At 32.9% G+C, this 22,900-nt stretch overlaps 1 protein-coding gene across 4 annotated transcripts in view; it reads right to left on the bottom strand.

Annotated features, from left to right (window-relative positions):
* Nucleotides 1–6,369: 6,369 nt before the first annotated feature.
* Nucleotides 6,370–22,900, bottom strand: part of LOC111056823 (mediator of RNA polymerase II transcription subunit 13) — a 117,472-nt gene continuing 100,941 nt past the window's right edge. For 3 of the 4 annotated variants that reach the window (XM_039436224.1, XM_039436226.1, XM_039436225.1), the window contains 5 exons: nucleotides 22,491–22,633; nucleotides 19,599–19,876; nucleotides 17,123–17,377; nucleotides 15,208–15,473; nucleotides 11,825–11,957 (listed from right to left, as the gene is read on the bottom strand). In XM_039436224.1, coding sequence (XP_039292158.1) covers nucleotides 11,825–11,957; nucleotides 15,208–15,473; nucleotides 17,123–17,377; nucleotides 19,599–19,876; nucleotides 22,491–22,633 — 1,075 coding nt within the window. Of the gene's footprint in view, nucleotides 11,958–15,207; nucleotides 15,474–17,122; nucleotides 17,378–19,598; nucleotides 19,877–22,490; nucleotides 22,634–22,900 lie in introns of all 4 variants that reach the window. The other variant, XM_039436223.1, reaches the window with a different exon arrangement.

Here is a 22,900-nt window from a genome sequence, read left to right as displayed (position 1 = left end):
TCACAGTTCGGGCAGTTTAAAGAGAATTGTATTATTGAATAGGAAGGGATCTGAACCCACTTCATTAGATCAGTTTTTTTTTTATTTTTCATTAATAATTAACGTCGCGTTCAACCAGTGGATGCCAAATTGGGGGCCATTATCATAAAGGTAGGTGACTACTGAGTCATTGTTTTAAATTTTCCATAACCACAACAAATTTAATCTTCACTAGCAGCCAAGGGAGTAGCCCTTGAAATAATCATCTGTTTATTGTTATTTCCTAATTTCTAATTATAATTCTAATTTTGTACTAATAATTTATTGTTTTGTTTTAATTATCAAAAACCAGTACGATCATTTCTTGTTTTTCATTTCCCCACCTTTACAAATGGTGAATGTGAAACAGCTGCATCAAAGAAATTATCTCAAAAACATATGTTTAGGAAAACCATAGTTTTGAACTTCGTTTTCCTGATGGAATGTATAAGCCTACACGTGGCATGTATTATCAATTTTTCGCCACACTTGGATGTAATGAGCTGGTGGAGGTAATCATATGGAGGCCGAAAGTAATTGTTTTCCGACCAGGCCGGTAAAACTTTACGGCCCTAGGGCTGTAAAATGACCTTGAATAACAGCTGATCGTGTCCGATCTCACAAAAATCATAGAGAGATTATCTCATAACGACTGTAATAATCTATATAATTATGTATCGTTAATCGCGGTATTATGTCTATAATATATTTTATAAATTACTGTTTCATAATTTTATATTTATTATTGTGTTTTTGATATCAAACAATAGAATATGATGATATATCCATTGCCTCAACAATATAATGTTGGCTGCATTGTCCATTGTCAGAAAGGTACATATCGCAAGTATTTAAAAGTGAAGAATCGAATTTGAAATCAAAGTACAATAATTGTATCAATATTTAAAAGTGAGGTACCTAGAGTAATAATTGTTTATTTTTTATTATCGAATTCCACTTCTTAATGCAATACAATCAACAATAATAATAAGAAAATACAGCAGAGATCTGAAGTTTAAGGTAAGCCTACTGGTGAAACTCAGCCTTGACTGAAAAATTCCTTGTAATTTTTCCGTAATTCATTATTAAAACTTTTAGATAATTTTTCTTCAATATTAAACCATAATAGAGAAAACATTATGCCCACTCAAGATTGAATCTTCGAATGTTTTCTCTATGATTTAACTATTTTCAGAGCAATATTTTGTTGTGAAAATGCCGGCAAACTGGCTTCAAATTTTCCGATATAGGTACACTATATTATAGTAGCCTACATACGTTAGGTACTGATCCCAGATATCAATATTAGAGTCCATATTTGCTGGATCAGTGAAATATCATTTTCAAGAGCTCGAAATGGGACTAGTCCCGTTTTTGAACTTAGAAGAGAATATCCTTGCCTGAGTTCTAATAGGACTAGGACTAGTCCCATTTCAGAACGCATGGGGAGAATATTTTCACTAAACCGGACTCGGACTCTGATTATACTGATATGTGGGAATGTAGATTAATAGAACCTACAAGCATAAACTAACTATAATTCACGTATAGTAACTAATAACTTTTAAACAACATTTCCATATTCTTTATGTTCATTACGGTAACGTTTTTCATTTTATACACTTAGCCCAGTCAACGAAGTGTTATAGAGGGAAAAGTTTGGAAGACAATTTTTGACCCCGCAATTCTGATTAGGGTAGTGAGGAGGTAAACATATAGAAAGTCCCCACCCCTACCACCTCTGCTAAGAGGGTGAGGGTGGTTCAAAGGTACCATTTTTTGGTTTCTCGCATATAACTCGAAAATTATGCATTTTACAGACATGACTAGTCTATAAGAAATTAAAGCTTACATAGTCTCCTACAATACTGATCTTACAACTTTTTCTATACCGTATCTCTTTCACTTTTCGAGATATCCACTCTAAAAGATGTGACATTTTTGAAAAAACACATTTTCCTTCGATTTTTTGCTATTTTTGCTCTTATAAAGTTTTTAATATCGATGGCAAAAATCCATGCTGATCATGAGCTTATAGAGCTTGATTTTTTTCGGAAAGCAATACTACTTTCCTTACCTATAGGACATTTTACCTATATAGGTAATTGGGCAAGGAAAGTAAAAACTATTTATCCAAAATCTCAACATGGAACAGCCCTCATTCTTACCACGGAACTTCTAGGATGAAATTAATGTTGTTGTATTTGTAATACTTCTGTTAAATACTCAAACAAAATAATTTATTATCAGTTTTGTTGGAGACCTGTTTGAGTACCTATTCTTTCACAAAATATTATGTAGGCCTATCGTATTGTAGTCATTTGTGCTGTTATGCTTATGTTAATGCTTATTAAAAAATAGGGGGAAAATATTTTCCTGTATAGGCATACCATATTGTATGTAACTTATATCAATATTGATTATATTCAAGTCGAAGGTAATCATTTTTCAGCATTTGCGTTTTATTTGCAGAGCTTAATTGCATCGAGATCGGTTATGGAACATGACCTATCGGCACGCCAAGTGGAGAACCGACCTACTCCTGTTATTTTAGAAAAGATTAACAGTCATCTTACTCCAGAACCGAGATGTTTTAATAAAGTCATAGAGTTTTTTACTGAGGATTATTGTTAAGAAGGCACTGGCTGATGCTTCATTCATATGTACAATACGAAGTATTATGAAGAATAATGAATAAAGTGTTATAATTATTAATGAATTCATGAGTTAATTTATTATTGAAAAACCAAGGATACAACAGAATGGCGCAGTCGAGAGATAAGTAGGTAACCTACATTACCTGAGTTTCGGATATTGAGTAATAGGCTTAACTACTACAACGTCTTACAAGATGAGCGACATCGAACGTTTGGAATCTTCTATTCAGACTTTACACACCATAGTTACTAAACAAAAGTGAATTGACTCAAATGTTAACTAGTAGTTCTGTGAACAGTAGACCTCACGCAGTTATAAACCACAGCCTCCTCTTATACTGTCCATCAGAGTAAATCCTGTCTGTATGTCGTGTCGGCGAGATATCGGTGTGAAAACGGCTAATGGCGGCTGTTCGGGTTGGTGTATCAAAAATGCAAACATCAAAAGCTAATCTCCTTCAAGACATACTGGCAACAGGTCAGCCCCGAGTTCAAAGCAGAGAAAGGTCGAGAGACAATATTATGTTATTTAAGTTATTAATTGCATGCAATCAATAGTTCATTTAGTGCATAAAAATCGCATTCAATAAGACATGCAATTAATAGTTCACACAGCAGCTGATTTTTTTACCAATTTATATTGAGATATTGCATTGCTTGCGTCATGGCATGCAACTTATAATCCACTCGACAGCTGATTATGATGAATAATATTCTATAGTCTGATTCTTACTCTAATATTGGCGTATGAAGGAGGCTCCATTCCCTTTAATATTATCATTGAAATTCAAATTTTCCAAAAACCTTGTATATACGTCGACGCGCAAATTAAAAAGGAGCATACCTGTCAAATTTCATGAAAATCTATTGCTGCGTTTCGCCGTAAATGCGCAACATATAAACATACTAGTAGTTCTGTGAACAGTAGACCTCACGCAGTTTTCTCATCCACAATTATCTGATGTCAGCTGTTCTAGTTGATTCAGTTGGATCATAATTTACTCTTAAAACTTGTTATTTGTTCTCCCCAAGATCAAAAACTCACTTATGTTAATAAACTCAGTTCACGTTTGAATTTGTATCCCATAAATGATGATTCGTCCAGTTTCGTGATAATCTTTCCATCTGATAAAAATACTTCTCAACTATTTTAAAATTATTTTTTTTCAATTAAGAATATTATAACTTATTAGGCATTATTCAGTTCATTTAAACATTTTTTATTTTATTTATTATATCACTTATCAAATAATTATGTTTTTCAATTGTGAGAATATTGATACTGATGGGCAGGCAAAAATTAGTAAAATTTCAAGAAAATCAATTTTGATCAATTTTAGTTTCTGATCAACAATTACCATTTAATTCAATCCCTCTGGGCGTGGTTTTGTACTCTACAATCTATGGCCAGGTAGAGCGCTCTATCTCATCATACAGTACCGTATAGATTTTCAGGTACGGTACACCTAAAAACAATGCTCCTTGTATTTTGAAAAACATCTCGATTTTAGCTTCAATCATCATAACCAACTTCATTGTCATCACATTGAGATTTCGAACAATGAATGATATAAGTTTATGAGATCATGTTCTATGAGAATGAGATCTATCTCGTTAGATGCACTTAATTTAGTGGAGAGATGATTTCATTATTTCTTCATACCGTGTAGCATACAATTTAACAAGTTGGAAAGGAAAGGAAATAGCAGCTATCTTCATTGTCTAATGACAAAGGATATCAAACATGGATCTCACTAGTAAATGTAATATTGTATAGTAAATTTTGATCCTTTTGCAGTTTTGTGATTTTCGTCAAATTCAGCTGGCAAAAAAAATAATTATTTTCCAGGAAATTACCTTACAATTTCAATTTGAGAATAGGCTACAATGCAAAACGTTCAATTTTGCTAATGATTATGATATTCAAGGAGTCGAATTCTTCACTCCACTTATTCGACAATTTCATTTCTTACTTAACAATTCTTTCTTCATCAAAGTTCATGATACATTTCCAGCAATTTATCCAGTCAAGCTTTTCACATTAAGTGAAGGCTTTATTCTGTGATATGTTGATGAAAAGGATCAAGCATCTCAATTAATAACTAATTATTGACTCAAAATTATTATTTTTGTCAGTGTTAGGGTCGATTCAGTAGACCTCCAGGAGGTCAAATTGCTTTGTTTCTATGGAACTTGCTATTTAATAAATAATAAGTTATCATTAGATTAATAAGGCTCCTATTAAACTAGGACTCGAATCAGGACATACAGAGTGCACCAACATAGAGAAAAGATAGCATCTAAGCTAGCTATCTTTTCTCTATGGTACCAACCAGTGGTGTCTCTGTGCAGGTCTAATAATAGATATTTGGTTCAGTCCATTGCGGTAATTGTCGGACACCAGAGGTGTCAGCGCTGGTGGCCGAGTAGACACCAAATCGAATGGTACCCTAAATTAGAGAATACTTATACAATTGTTCTATTCTATGCCTTAACGCAGTAAGCGCCATAACAACTAATATCCCACGACTCGCTCGGAGACAGTATCCTAGTTTAATACGAGCCTTATTCAGTCAGTTTTACCAAGTAATTGGTAGAATTGTAGATAAACTTTTAGAGAAGATACAAACACAAATCTTTGGAGAATTTAGACCAATCACAGCTCGATATTTAGACCTACAACTTCAACCCAAATACTTTTTTATTTGAAAGTAGTGTATAGAAAATTTTCAGATCGCCCTAAGAATTGATTAGTTAGACGGTTCAAGTCGAATTTTGATTTCTTGTTCTCCTGTTCTCTTCCGATCATGGTTTTATCAATTAAATAAGTATATAATTATAATGGCAGTATCTGGATGTTATTAGCAAACATTGAGAACCACTTTAATGATTAGGATATGAATGAATAGTCTTTTGCTTAGACGACTGCGATTCGTATGATGGCGACGCGAGCGGAAGTCGCGTATGAAGTCGTGAATAAATGGTTGAAATCGTCGCCTTCGCCGTTATGCGATCGTAGATTCGCAGACGTGAGCACAAGGCTTAAGCCCCGCACAAACACATCGGTTTTTGTTCGTACGGTATTTTGCCGTCCTTATAAATTCTATAGGATTAAACAGATTATGTTTGTCAAGTTCCGTTTAATCTGATAGAATTCATAAGGAAGGCAAAATATCGTACGAACAAAAATCGATGCGTTTGTGCGGGGCTTAACTGAAGTGCTCTGTTAATCGGTCGTGAATAGATTTGGATATGGTACACTATTGAAATCCACATTCAAGCGAATATCAATACCGTTAATAAAGTATTATGTGATGAGTTCATATCATACCGGTACTTTGTCAAAAAAACATTACTTGGTTATGTCATTCATAATCATTTAATAATAATAAACGGGATAAAAATATTCTGTCCAACAATAATAATTGTAATAATAAATAATATATATATATTAATTGCATATTTTCTTTTTCCTTTCCATCGATTATTTTTAAAATTAGTATTTATACTAAGAATCTACAATATTTACTATATTAAATAATTAGAATAGCAATGATAATAAGGATAAATTATAATCATCACGTTAAAAAATCTAATAACGGATACATATAACTATATGCATGTGTCTGTAGACATACACATAACATACAGAAGAAATGAAAAAGATAGAAAACAATCAAATAAATATTGATCAAAAATTCAAAATTTCCCTTTTAATAATGAATAATAGTGATAATAATATGCATTAATAATATCATAATACGAAATAACATGTTGACAACCCCAATATTATATTATGCTACAAATCTAACAAGTGTGTTGTTTGTCCTATTCTAAACAGATACAAAATTTACATGCACATTAAGACTTCTTCCTTATTCTTTAATATAATAAGTCATGTTTGTACTTTCATAATATACAATATATAATCAACTCATTAATTGATAATTTGCCTATAAATATTATTTAAATCAATAGCTATTTATATATCGTCAATAATCTGATTTAGTTTCCATTGCGATAACTGTACAATATCTAATTGCATTGCACCAGCAACCATAATAATACCAATTTCTCCTGAAAACAATCACTCTAGTGAGAGTAGCTGATATATTATGCTGTTGGTTCTGTACATGTTTATAATTATTGTGTATTAGAATATCAAAATGTATCTACTACTTCATAAAGCAGGAACAAAAGTTTGAAATTCCAAGACAAAAATACGCCTGAGGGTGTTAAGGATATGTAGTTATGAATTTACTCACATCTGACAATACGGGCAATTCTATATATTACAGTATAATTGACGTTTCCAAGCAATTTTACTAACAAGTAAGTAAAATTCTCAGTAATATTGAATCTTAATTAAATCGACAAAGTTGAACGTTTTAGAAATAATTGTATTGGAGCATGATATTGTGGAACATAATAGGTACGTTATCATGTTATGCTTATAATAATATCTGTATTATACTCAAGTATAAAATTTAATTTTCTCTAGACAAATTATAGTTGATAATGTCATTATCAAATCTATGCTAGTCTTTCAAATTATTATTAATATATAACTGCATTAGTTATAACTAATTGGTGTTCAACACTGATATTATACTTGGCTGATTATAGACTACATTTTCTTTTCATAGATCTCGATCACTTAAGTTCAAGCAGAAATTACGCGTTACTAGCCTACAATATCATCATTGGAAGATTGGTGGAAGAATTAGTAAGCAAGTACAACAAATATTTGAATTATTGCAGACGAAATCGATGAACCAACCATACTTGGTGAATCAACACCTGATTTGCAATGGAAAGCGCATTTGAGAAATAAAAATATCAATACTTGAAAGTAGTATCAAAAGCTAAAAAGTATTTCCATTATAACAATACATATTATAAAATAAAATTAAAAAATAATTGACAATTTACTCTAAAACACAACAGGAACATTCAACAAAAGCTGATGTACAGTATTATCAAAAACGTTATAAAAGCTTAAGAAAAATTGTAACTGTAAATGATAAACTACAATGAAAAATATTAAAACAATGTCTTACTTGAATAGTTGGAACGTTATTGTTATTGACTATTGTATAAAATTACCTGGTTTCATTGCAATAAAAATCTATAAAACAGCATACTTATACATTGTCTGAGCTACCGTATTTGAAAAAAGATAATTCTCAACTTTTATTAAATGTGCTATTATATTCCTTCAACAAATTATTCTATTTTTGTTCATAAAAAATGATATTTTTTTAATTTAGTGGTAAAAGATCACTTTTTATTGATTTGCATAATATTATATCAATTTTTCCCGGCTGGAATCTATATTAATATTATTGAGATTGGAATTGATGAAAATGGTTAGAGTGATCAACCCTCAGGCGCAGGCGTGATAGATTAATAGTGGGAGCTTGTTGGTTTCTTCCTGAATTTGGCCCCGTCATTGAGAATACTTTGTGTTTTGGGTATTATAAAAAATCTGTCCTTACATTTTGTATCAATTAGCAATATTCGAAAACATACAACTGAAGCATTATTGCAATATATAGTTGTTTCCAGAATGGCGATGCTTATATTATTGATCACTGACTTTAATGGGATTCTAAAATTTACTGATCTTTGATGAATAGTTTATTTGTAGAAAAATTACGATTAATTCAACTAATTTTTCATCAAATTTAGCAGTTACAAATTTCACACTTTCAAGAGCGTGCCAATAAAAAACCAAGTTGAACAAATTGAATTATTTTATATTTAATGACACAAAATCAATTTCTCTACAATCTCATTATGAAGGTTCACGTTGATCACGAGTTTCATCGGAAATGAAAGTTGAAAACTGAAAAGCAAGTTCTTGGAAAAAATTATGGGAATTTTCATTTATTTATAATTATTTTATTAATGAATATTCTTAGTTGTTTGTATACAATTTTATTATTACTCAGGTTTTGATCTTGTATCTTTTATACTTTGATCTTGATACATTTTTTTAAATAATTGTGGATTAAAAACAGCTTTGGAAAGCAAATTGTTGAAAAATATCAAGGATTATTAGTTTTGTTCGGTTTGAATACATTTTTATTAGTCACGCTTCAAAATGATGCAACTACCTTTTTATAAATTATCAATTTTTAAATTATTATTTCTAATAGTCTATGTGAAAACAATAGTATTTTAATAAGACTATTTTACGTCCCACTGGAGTTGAATACAGAACTATTATTCATTTAAAAACAATAATTATTATTTTCTTTTGTCAAGTGATTCTATTTACAAAATATTATCGAAACACTCGGGGTTCAAAATACTTTCTCAACAACTATAATCAATTCCTTTTTATGCTTTATTATTTTAATATTTTTGTTCAAATCCAAATTTGAGTCCTTTGGTTCATTTGGTGTCTGGTCTATGAATATAGTCCCAGAGATATTTAGTCCGTTAAGCCTTTCTTACATTAATTGTACCGATATATAATATATACAAGAAACAAAACAGTATTCACACTATATACGCTTAAACGATAGAGATAAAAAACAAATAACACTTTACAAGTTCTGAACCAGTTCAGCATTGATTGAATCAAATCTAGTAATGTACATTGTACTGAACTATGTACATGAACAGTAAACGTACAAAATACATACAAATCTGTATGGTATATTCACATGTACATACATTTCACTTTGGCTCGAACCAGTTTCATAACTGTACATGTATAAACTTACACAAAAAATTAACACAGATAGATTCTTGTTATCATCTTAATATCTGGAAAGATTTACGCACAAGAGATACAAACGACATGAAATTTACTGTGATGGAAGCCTTGCTTTACTCTTTTTTGAATTCATAATGTAGAAAAATTATCAATACTGGAAACAAAACTTGTTTTCAAATCAATTTTGGAAAATTTCTCTAGATTCAATCAATTTTGACTGATACTGAATTTAGATACAGTATTCCATTCCAATCACCAAAGGTAACTCAAGAAAATAACAGAATCGAGAAAGCCATTAAATAACACAACCAATAATATTGTTCGTACTATTTGAATGGTGATCATAATTTAGGTAAATTCAATCAATTGAAAAATTCTAAATCATTTATGCAATAAGTTACATAAAATCAACATAACTCTATTTATAAGAACAACAATTCTTACATTATTAATTATAATCAACAATATACAATAAAGTTTCGTATTTACAACCAACTAGAAAGTTTTAAAGGAGAGCTGAGATAAATAAAAAAATGTGACCGTCAAATCACAGCTTTTATGACCGTCAAGAAAATAGGGTAGTATTGGAAATTTAATTTAATGAAATTCTTATTTTGAAGCAGTTTAGTTCACAGGTGAATATTTTCCCTAATAAATGAACAGTACAAAATGTATTAGACTTTTGAAATAAAATAAATTTCATCCACATAGGAATGAAGGAAGAGTTTCCCAATGTAACATGCGTAGCAGCTATTGAAGTAACGAATTTTCAAAAAAATTAGATCACGATTCTAGGACTACTGAGAACACAATAAATTGTGGCAGTGAGTTGAATCCCATTTTTTCTTCTATCATTATTGAAAATTCAACAGAACTTCTTCGGCGATTGCCAATGAATGTGATGTAAAAGTCAACACACCTTGAAACACTATTATAACTCAAATTGGTTTGAAATTCTGGACTATCAATTTCGTCTTATAACAAGTGAAACATTTATGCTAATAATAAAATAAATTAATTTTTCATTTTTTCAAATAAACTTTGAGGTTGAAAAAGTTAAAGCAGAATAATACTAAATGAGAAATGAACATTATCTAGTCCCACTACATTCGGTACTGTAGATGTGGAAAATTTCTTCGACTAAAATTGCTCGCCTACTAGGAGACTTGCAATAATTAGAATTTATTTAATGGAATATTATGTTTCTATGTGATGTCTTCGATATATACTTTTTGTATTCATAACACAGATTAAAATACAATTGTTTCAAACATTGAGCTTGGAATCTGTTATCCCACTTCCAAGATAAAATTGAACATTGAAGAATTTTGCTAAATTCAATCTATTTCAAGTTAGTTGTTCTTACACCTCTTTTAAAATGTATATACGTGATACAGTAACTCAATAACATTACCAATAATCAATTATTGTGATGATAGAGACAGTGATCATCGAAAGAACAGAGATTTCTCACTTAGTCAATTCTTTGAAAATTTCAATAAACATACCTTATTTGCAAGGTATAATCATAATAATTATTAAGTACAACCTTGTACATAATATTCATCGGTCAAATTAAATATGAAAATTAACACAACCATACATATTTAATATCTTGATTTAAATTATCGTGGATTAAAACTATACAGGAACTATTAAGATAATATTCAGGAATTAAGAGAAATTTCTTTTAAATATTTTATTCATCTGTCAAAATGAAGCTGCAAATTTATTAATAAGTTATTCGAAATGTTTATTTAAAATTGCAATGTTTAATATTTATTTAAAAATGTATTCATTTCATAGAAACAGGTAGCTTAATTGAATAGGCCATCTGAATAAAATTCTACGCGTCAAATAATCAAAGCCCCACGTTTTCAGCAATTAAAATTTACGAAAAAACCTGTAATAGATTTGTTTTTCATTCGTATACGTACCTACATTGAAACGATCAATTAAAACTGTGAATCAAGCATATCATGCTTTTCCATAGACCGTTTTGGGATTGCATCCAAAATGAGTATTAGATTTTATTAATATCAGCTCTTTGGGGAATAATAGTGTTTAGGCTAACTTGATAATATCACTTCTTCGGGGAACAATATTCTCGGCTCAGTTACAAATTTGAAACTCAATACCATTTTTAAACCGTATTATTATTTGGTTAATATTTTACTTCAATAGATTTGAGAACTAACAATACATTATTTTTATACATGACTTACATTTTTCGATTTGATACTTTTTCTAATTAGTGATGTTTTTACTTTTAGTCAGTAAGTTATATTTTAGTTTAGATTCTATTTGGTAGAATGACGATGATCATAATAACAATGTAATCATAATAATTATGATAATGAGAATATAAAGAGGGGAGGGGAGATGGAGAGAGGTTTAATGGAGGAACTAGATTTTACGGTGGTCAAACGAAGGCGGAGGTCATGTGGTAGAGTTGCATGAGCACCTGCATGTGGATTGGCAGACAGGAGAGGCGGTCGTGTGTATTCGAGTCCAGGGCCAGCCACGAGAGGGCGTTGTAGCCTTCCAGCACATACCTAAACAACACACAAACATGAATATTGGTTCCACTAAACTGTATCTTGACAGAGTAGAATCACTTTCAAACAATATTATGCATTTATCCGATTCCATCTCCGGATTCAAAGAAAATGCAAGTTCTAATAAGGAAAATACAAATAAGCATAATATTGCCTATCTACTCGTATATTATGATTTGTAATTGTATTAATGAATAAATAAATGAATAAATGAATGAAATAATAAGAGATCGATCACTTGTTCGGATGCATGGAGGAGTTGCAGAAAGCCAAACATATTTTCATAATTATAATTAAAATTTACAATGAGCGGACGGCCCCAAGCAAAATATATTATTGGTTCGATGAACTTATCGGACTGACAGCTAATTAATTAATTTCTCTGACTGCCAATGAATTGCAACCAGATGAGTTTATTAAAAAAAAAAAACATATACATAATTATCATTATAATACATAATTATTATAATATAAATACAAAAGATAGAGGTTGCTTTCAAGCAGCTAGTAATGAGGATGTTTTCATGAAGAAGACAAGGCAGCCCAAGAAAAAGATGGCTAGATGACGTGACGGAGGATCAGCGCATGAAGGGTAGGTAGGAGAGGATGGGTGAAAGCTAGGGTGGAATATAGAGATTGGTGGAGAGGTTTGGTGATAGAGGCCAACGTTCATGAAAACTGTAGCGCTGAATAGAAAGAAAGAACAGCTAATGTACAATTTTGACGAACAATGACGTTTTAGTACAAGGAATATTGTAATAGTTGTGATTACGAATTTGTCATTCATAATCTATTTTTGGAATCACAAACACAAAATTCCTCATCTTATAATATACATTCATGTTATTAGTTTATAATTTTAAAGAGAACGATAAGACCGGCTTTCAGGACAGAAAAGTGGCAATAAATTGAATTGATCACTCAATTTTCCTCATTTCAGGTAATATAGATCAGTAGCTATTCAAAGTTGAGGGCTCACATTGAGCACAAACCTCAAATTGAAATTCAATTGCACTATAATGTACAATGTGCCATTGATTAAGCCATCACATTCACGGCTGATTCCCACATATCAGTTGAAAAATGTTGACTTCATACTCATTATCGGGGCACCGAGCTTCAGAACACAATTCTCTAAAATGATCAGTTTATGAATTTCGGGGATGCGATATTTTGATTTTCCACAGAATTACTCGCTCACTTTTTACTATCCACAGACGACGAAAGTCTCGGCTGTCTCAGCCAAGGATAAATTATCCTTTTAATGTCATTCAGCGAGTTTTCCCAAGGATGAAACCTAGTGCAATCGAATTTTTATATCATAAACCTACTTTGTTCCAAATTTCGTGAAAATCATTACAGCCGTTTTCGATATCCGTTAACATAAATAACAAGATATAAAAATATATACAGAAATTGCTCGCTTAATATAATAGGATTGATATTATTTCCCACTTCTCAATATGAATAGCAAAGTGAAGCAATAAATCTAGATAGTAAGTACTGTAAGATATACGATTATAATTTTCAAACTGTTTTGTTACTCGTCACCAGCACACAAACCAATAAGGTTTTGCTGGTAACGCCAATTAATTTCAAGAAATTCAATCATTATGTATTTTTGTACACTCAAGAGATTTTCTTCAATATATTATGTATTGTTATTTGTGTAATATTTTGAGGCAAAATAAATTTGATTTGAGATGGGTTGAAAAGGTTGACGTGCCTTCTCAACCTAAACATTAAATCACATATCAGTGAAACTATGTGGTACAGTGACAATATTAATGCCATTAGTTCTAATGGGACAATTCATACTAGCTCGGTCAGAATGGGAATGATCTCATTAGAAATAGTGAGGTTATAAAATATCACTGTACCGGCCACTGACTATGTTACTGATATGTGTGAATCCACCTTTACAGTGTGCCACTGGGTTTGGCACAAGGGTGAAACGTGACGATTGCCTACCTTCGGATTGGCACGTTAAACTGTCGGTCCCGGCTGAAGTACGAGAGTCGTAAGGATCATTGACGGCTCAAGTGATAATATATTCAGGCAGGTAGAACTTCCGTCAGGGACTCCCCACCAATAAAAGCCATACGAATATAAAAAGAAATACAAACCTCAGTACCTTTTTTGAATAATTTTTGTCATAGTCATTCAATTTCAGCTGTTTTACATCCATGGAATCAAGCCGGTAAACAGCTGATTGTAGAACAAATAAACATATGATTCTCATTACAGCATACTATACTGTAATAAAATCATATGTTTTCTTTACAGTATGTTTCCTAGTTCCGAATTTGGAACAGCAAAACTGGTACAAAAACCGCCTTGCTCCAGGTGAAAGTTTTGTCAACTACAATCAAGAAATTCCTGATAAGAAACTTGTAAACTATGTTATATTTATAGAATGCATGTAGTAATGTCAGCACAAGCAGTTAATGTTTTCTGTTTCTCAATTATTCTTTTCTAGATTATTATGACAAAAAATAGTGTAAGTTACATGGATGTGAATGTCTTTTGCAGTGCTCGAATGAAATTCTAGTCTCGGCTAACGCCTCGACTAGAATAGTTATTTGTGCAACTAGTGCGCAAAGTGTCAGTTTGCTGCACCGAAAGAAACGTTTACGCCCGAGCCGTAGGCGAGGGCGGAATGGTTTCTTGAGTGCAGCAGAGGAACTTTGCGCACGTATTTCACATTAAGTTTTTCCTACAGTTACCATTGAATATGAAAAGTGGGTAATTATGGGTAAAATTGCCTGAAATGCATCAAATGTTTTTCTGTGTAATTTTATTATTGATAAAAACCTTAATCCTAAAATCCTAAAGTCCTCGTTGTCCTTGGTTATAATATATAATGAATAATAATTAGCGCGTTGTGCTTCGTTGCACCTCTGCTCACTATAGCAGCCACAGCAGTCACTGTTACCAACTTCATTTTGATTTTGCTGCACTGTTGCTCCATATAACCTACTAAGTATTTTGCGTTGCCATGTTGCAAATCTGGAGTGCAGAAAAATTTTTCCCGCACTAGAGCGGAAAAGTGATTCTTTGCGTTCTGTAATCAGTGCAGCAATGGCCACTTTCCAACGTAACTGTAGGAAAACATCATTCTCGCCTGCAAAAGGCCCCTTCCCGTCCTTGTGACTTAAGATACTATATTTGATAAAATCATTCAAAAATGGTACTGAGATTTATATTTCAAGTAGCCCTACGAGTGGTATTATGATTGATGGCTTACCTGAGAACATCGGTGGTGTACTGCGAGTCGAGCGGATGTCCGGCGGAGGCCGACTGTTGCTGCAGCAGCTCGTCCGAGTTCTGCTGGTTGGCGGTGCTGTGCAGATGCAGGGCGTTCTTGAGGAAGGCGGGGCAGACCGACTCGAGGTGGGGGCAAGCCGACCAGAACCAGCGGGGCATACGGCCCGTGGGGGCAGTCGACACCAGGTAGCCCAGGGCCAGCGGCTGTTGTAGCAGCGTACCCACCTCTTCCTGTACTTCGCCAGACTGCAACCGACACATACACATTCCATTCAAAACACATCACATACAAATCAAAGTTACAATGCAACAGTTACTAGATTGCAGTTATTAAGTTACAATTACAGTTGCAAACTATCACACACACTTGGTCACTTTCGTCATTCAATAAAACTAAAATATTGTAGGTCATTTAGATTTGATACGAGACTATTATGTAGAACACATCGCAATTGACAAAATTAATCATTTCTATAGAAAACAATTACTGCATGATGTGGTGTGCCGGAATTAGAAAAAAAGGCAAAAAGTACCTAGCCAATAATGGTTTCCAATGTAACAGTCAGGTAGAGGGCTACCTGAGTAACTCTTCGATATGTACAACAATCAAATTTGGGTACACTTTCTCAAATACAGTAGTTCAATTCTATATTTTTACAAAAAAATATCTCGTTTTTACCAGCGAGTTATTTTTCAATTAATACTGTGAGCAATATTTAAACTACATCAGAATTAAAAATTCTGTTTTTTCTTAATATTATTAAACGGAAATCCAAATTAAATGCTGTAATTCACCCCGAAGACTTCTGCTACTGCAGATATTGACAACAGGATAAACAGCTAGATGGAAATTCGATATCTTAATTTAATTTGGATTTGCATTTAATCATAATAATTAATTCATTAGCATTTGAATAATTGCAATAGGCCTATCTCAGTAATTTCCATCTGTTTTTTCTGTTTATAATATCTTCCCAGTGAATTTTGAAAGAGTAAGGAAGATTTCAACAAAAATACATGAAAACACACACCGTAACACACAATAAAATCAAGTGACGAAGGATCCTTCGTCACATATAAAATACACTCAATATTTCAGCAATCTATTCAACTCCTTCCCTAAAAGGACTGCTTCCCACAATATTATGCGAATTGTAAAAAAGTTTATAAGAAGATCAGCTTCTAAAAAATGAGCTTACTTTCAAATTAAGCTGTGCTATGATAGTGGGAAGCAGTCTACTCAATTCCTCATGTTGTAGCTGTCTGTATTGCTATTTGTTCTTGAATCCTTTTTTTGAAGATTTTGTATAATAGGCTACACATTTTTTCATTCGGAAATAAATGAGAGACTGCATTTGTTTGAAAAATAATGAATGATTTTATGTAACGAATATCAAAATTAAATGCTGTTAACTATCCCGAAGACTTCTAATACTATTTCTCGTTAAATAATTATTATGTATTTATTTATACATTGATACATACAATATCATTCCTAACTATGAATGATTGAGAAAGAAACGAACAACAGGCCTAAAGCCCAAAACTGTTCCTTTCCCAAATTTAGATAGAAATTGTCCAAAAATAATGTATTTAATTTGTCATTTTTTAGCTTCTATGAATATTTTATTAGGCTAAAAATTGTGAACCGGTATGGAGACCTCACTAAATTAAAAACTGTTATCACTTTATCTAAATACGGGTTAGAAAGCTCACCTAAAAAGTTTACCTAATCTTCTTTCTCGATCATTTCAAAATTATTTGATTTGCCGTAATCAACACAATGGCAAATACGAACATTTTCATGGTGAGTATTATTAAATTCTTGGTTTGGGCTACTTTTCAATTAATTATCAAGTATTATTAGTACAATGATTAATTATTGGTGTAGTTACCCGACTGTTGGCGTTGCACTGGAAGGGACTGTCCTGCGGGGGCAGACAGGAGCTGGGTGAGTTGGGCTGCGAGGAGCAGGGAGGCGGACTGCGCACTCCACCTGCCACCCCGTCGGCGTCCCACGTGAAGATGTCGCCCATGTTGAAGTCACCCAGGCCGTCCGTTTGCATGTCATCGTTGAGAGCACGCAACAGCTCCTCGTCACCCAGCTCCGGCCCGTTGATGTGCTGCTCTTGGAAGGCTGTCTGCGACGACTGCAACACACACACAATTGTCATACAGTATCACAATATCTTAAGAGTATAAATAAAAATAAAAGATGGGATGAGAAAATATCCCAAGGTGTAGCTAGTTTATGATCCAAATTTCAAGCAACTTTTTTGTTAACTCAAGCCGACTACTGTCTATTATTAGACAGTACCTAGTCTCTGTCTCTGTCTATTATTAGCTTTGGGTATCAGCCTTTATAATGCCTTGCATGTACATATAACAATTGAGGAGTTGGGTGGAAAAACGACCTGAGTCAAGAAATCAAGTTTTGTGTAAATTGAGTTTGAAATATTTAGTACACATCTTCATTATTTCATCAGAATGCAATATTGTTGCAAGTATTTGAACTTTATTGATCTTTTTATACTATTTTCAATGCTATTATTCATAATTAGCCAGTAATCCGAGGCTAACTGATATTAATTGATATAAGGTGTGTTGTCTCAGGTCGTTTTTCCATAACCCTGGTTGTTACATGTTCAGAGGTTCAATAAAATGATGAAAAACCCGTATCAAGAGTAGTGATAATGATAATATATTGCTCATGATATTGGATAATTAATAAGTAGGTAATAAAGATCTAAAAAAATGTCATTTGGAAGTGAACAATTGAAGATGATATTTTCTTCTTGAACACGTTTCTTCCCATTCTGATTTTCGGGAAATTCATACACCCCAATGTTTTCAGCATCGGATTCTTCTTCAGGAGCGTCTTCTTCATTATTTCCATCATCTAGAGGATAATTGGTTCCCTTGGATGTATTAATGATCTTCTTATACCATTCATTTGGTAGAGAGTTAGTTGGGAGGATATTTTTAATATTCTTTCCGAAGAATGGACATTGATATGTCCAAAGCTCCACCAATTTATGTAGATGCATTACAATATAATCTTGTATAGTTATTCCAAATTGCTTTTTTCATATCATATACAGTTCAATAATAATTATTTTCATAGTCTATATTATGTAAATTCATCTATAATTTTGCTGTATTGTAAGCTATTGTATATAAGTGTGTAAGCCAGTATATACTGTAATCTACATAAATAAAGTACTCAATCAATCAGCTTCTTCTTTTGTAAGAAAACAAAATAAGGATTTCACTGACTGCTGGCTCACAGCTTGTCAGCTGAATAATTTCAGGTTTGCCACACAAACAAAAAATTTTCATAACTCAATCATTTTTCAAGATACAACAACATTTTATGTACCAATCTGTTCAGGATTTAATGGCGGATAGAATGAAGCGTGTTGCGGAAAAACGACACGAGTGGCCTCGGGTCGTTTTTCTTCCCAGCTCCTCAATTTTAGAATTCAAACAATTTAGAAGTGAATTAAAAAAAGAGCGAATTAAATGTTGTTTCTAGTAGATGCGAGAGTTTAATGAGCATTTCAACGGCAATCACTCATCCTCCAATGCTTTTATGAATTAAAAGTAGAATGACTCAACTTTAAAACTGACATGACAAGTCCTTATACTCCTTCAATAATAGGTCACTGGATGCTTTAAATATCAAATATTACTGTTTTGGCCGGGTGAGAGTATGAGAACGGCACAGTAAGAGAGACTACCAGCGTCACGCTAGAAGAAGAATACTAAGACTATCAGCTTTCAACAGTGTAATTTGGATCATTAACGCCCTATCCTATGGAGTATCAGCTTATATGCTATCTTTTCTCAATGGTATAAAGATACAGTATTAAAATAAGACTAGTAAACCAATAAATAAACAACCTAGACATATGTTGTCAAGAGTACAGAGATACTTTTTTCCACACTAGTTTATTCATAGTTTACACTTTCATTTTTGTAACGTTTTCCCATTTTTCTCAGATTTCTCATGACTGAATAAGCCAGTTTACCCTGACTCTCAACTATTAGGGCCAGACCATACATATTGAGCGTCTTTTCAGGTGTTTTCAGACGGCGGTTTTAGAGTCGGCAGGGCAGGAAGTTTTCCGATTCACTGAATGCAATATCAATGTATAAATAAATAAATTAATATTAAATAAATGGACACATGAAAAGACGCTTAATATGTTCAGGCCCTGATAGTATAAAAATAACATACAACTTGTTTTTTCGACATCCATCATCCCCACATCTGTCTAAGGTTCTCCTTCTCATTATTCGACTTCTCTTTATCTCCTCAATCTACTTAAATTCTGAACATATTTGTAGAAGTTGGTTGTTAGGACTGACCTGTGTGGTGGCCGAGGTGGGGAAGACAAGTATGTGTGTGCAGGTGACGTCGTGCGGCGTGCTGAGCTGGCACTTGACCGAGTTCTGCGAGAATCGTTCGTCGGGCGTGAACTGGTCGGGCATCATGCGCAGAGCAGAGTCCGGCTCCAGCGAGACCAGGCAGGCGGACAGGATGCAAGGCATGTCGTGTGGGTAGAGCAGCGAGCACTGGCCGCAGATCTCCTTCAGGTGGCGCGACGCCTTCTGCAGCGATTTCCGGCTCAGCAACCAACTCCACCCTAATCAATCATAAACATACATTACTCCATGTTTCGGACATCGGGTTTCAGTTATTTAAACAATTTATTGATTTAATTGCCTTTATTAGGGCGGAGTTAGGACTCCTGGTCCTCTCTGCCACACAACCCTTAATCTAACTAATAACAATCCTTAATCTGTATCTATAACAATCATAGATACAGAGGTGTAGTGAAACTAACGTTATAAAGTTTGCCCACAACACTTGTAATATTTTAAATTGTGATAAAGGCAATTATCTATCTATCTAAAGTCAGCACCTGATTAACATTGGTTTGCTATCCTTGTCTATAACTCAATCATTTTCCAAGTCTGCACTGTTGTTGTTGGCAAATTGTTTTTTGGCTATGAAGAAATATAATGAACTACAAAAATGTTTTATCTCAATTATAAAAATTTGGTGTGGCGCACTCACACAACTTTCCTTGCCGTTATGAAAATTTATCACCTGACGCTAGTGTTCCTGCGCATCTCAAGTCTACTATTCAAAGATCCAAGCCAGCTGGTGACAGGACAATAAGGCTGGAGACACACGAAGTTTACTATCTCTTCATAGTGAATGGTTTGATAGAATCAACAGTTGCCAACAGTTTGTAATTGAAATAATAACATTTTCTCGAATTTCGAGCTTATTTTCAATTTTAGGTGAAAATGTTACTGAGCATCAATTGAAGAGATTTTCATGCTCAATCTTTTCCACTTGGAATTTTTTGTTTAAATTGTATCTAAAGCCTGATAATTGGGAATCTAAAATCAAACTTTGCATAGATGGGGCGGAGCTCTTGAAATTTTTAGATATGGGACTTGTGGCAGTTGATAGAGCTTATCAATGACTATTTTTGGTATAAATTTGATCAAAATCGTTGGAGCCGTTTTCGAGAAAATCGCGAAAAACCCTGTTTTTGACAACATTTTCACCATTTTATCCGCCATCTTGAATTGCATTTGATTGAAATTGTTCGTGTTGGATACTTATAGTGTAAGGACCTTAAGTTCCAAATTTCAAGTCATTCCATTAATTGGGAGATGAGATATCGTGTACACAGACGCACATACACTCATACACACACACACACACACAGACCAATACCCAAAAATCATGTTTTTTGGACTCAGGGGACCTTGAAACGTATAGAAATTCAGAAATCGGGGTACCTTAATTTTTTTCGGAAAGCAATACTTTCCTTACCTATGGTAATAGGGCAAGGAAAGAAAAATGTATGATTAAATCATAAGAAAATAAATTATCTTGACGAATAAAAAAGATTTGAGGAATAGGCTAATTGATATTGATTAACAAGAATCAACAATTAATATTATATCAGATATGCCGGAATAGCTTGAATCACAGCTTTCTACTATTATAGAAGGCGGTAATAACAGAAAATTGGCAAATCTGCAATCCTATCGACTCTACAAACTTTATAATGTGATTCTCACTATAGAAACGATTATAAGCTTTCACACTTGCAAAGTATGAGCTTAATTTCTACAACAAAGCCCTATTAAATTAAAGCCAAATTTGGAACAAATTATCTAGCCTTCTACAAAAATAGTCAAATTCAAATTTCATTTATTGCCAATTACAATATTCAACACATATTACAATCTCTTTATAATATGACATATCATTAAAAATATAATAAAATAAACATAATTGCTCATGCATATACTTGAAGAAAATAAAATATAAAATCAAGGCATCTAGATTATTATTATATTTAGACTATATTGTTAAATGAATTAAAATCTCCTTTGAATAACTAATTCAAATGTACGGAGATAGAAATAAAATAAAACGTACAAACTGGAAGTCAGATTTTTGCATAGTCTATTGTGTCTTTTCGAAAGTATAATAATGCAAGTAATTGGATGAATAAAACAAGTTAGAACGGTTGTAAATTGAATTGACAGACTCCGTTGGATTGCATTCAAGCACTGAATTATGCAGTTAAAGACACATTCAGATTAAATCAACATGATCTCATGAGCCATCAACAATATGGTTTCATACTTGACTCAATTAACGAATTTTACTTAGCTCATCTCAGCTATTCACTGCAAAAATTATCAACTGAAGACAATAGATACACAGAATTAAGATTAATGCAATTAACTGGGGTTGTTAAGCCGCGTTGGATTGCATTCAAGCACTGAATTATGCAGTTAAGACTTATTCAGATTGAATCAACATGATCTCATGAGCCATCAACAATATGGTTTCATACTTGACTCAATTAACGAATTTTACTTTACTCATCTCAGCTATTCACTGCAAAAATTATCAACTGAAGACAATAGATACATAGAATTAAGATTAATGCAATTAACTGGGGTTGTTAAGCCGCGTACACACTACGGACGAGCAGCGAACGAACAGCTTTATGTATGAATCTAATTATTGTTAATTATTGTTTTTAGTGGTCTGAAAATTTTGCGAAGTGAAGAGCTACAAGACTTAACCTATTTCGGACTATGTGTAACCATATCTAAATTGGGGAGAGGAATAGCACAAGGTTACCTTATTTTTCCTCTCCCTATCATTTATATGATGTATACTTATTATATCAATCAATAAAGAATAAAGAATAATACCTTTGAGTTCGCCGTGGCCTATCCTGCCGACTCTGCCCACCACTAGCCGCCAGGGCGTGACGCTCTGTGACATCACACCCAGAATGAAGTCCATCAGCTTTTGAAGGCCTATGTGACGCGCTGAGGCTTTTCTCCGTCGCGTCCTAAACAAACCAATAATTCTACTTATAGCCACAATAAAATGGTTGTCTCTAGTTTATAAGAATTAGTTCATGGTAGAGAATAACATAAAAGCAGAAGTAAGGTAGACTAAATTGAATTGAATAATTGCCTTTAATAAATATGGAGTTAGGACTCTAGGACTCTAACCAATAATTCTACTTATAGCCACAATAAAATGGTTGTCTCTAGTTTATAAGAATTAGTTCATGGTAGAGAATAACATAAGAGCAGAAGTAAGGTAGACTAAA

This window comes from Nilaparvata lugens, chromosome 10 (genome assembly GCF_014356525.2).
Source record: "Nilaparvata lugens isolate BPH chromosome 10, ASM1435652v1, whole genome shotgun sequence".
Taxonomy (NCBI): Eukaryota; Metazoa; Arthropoda; class Insecta; order Hemiptera; family Delphacidae; genus Nilaparvata; species Nilaparvata lugens.
The sequence above is the reverse complement of the archived record's forward strand: the minus strand, read 5'-3'. Positions and strand labels throughout refer to the sequence as shown.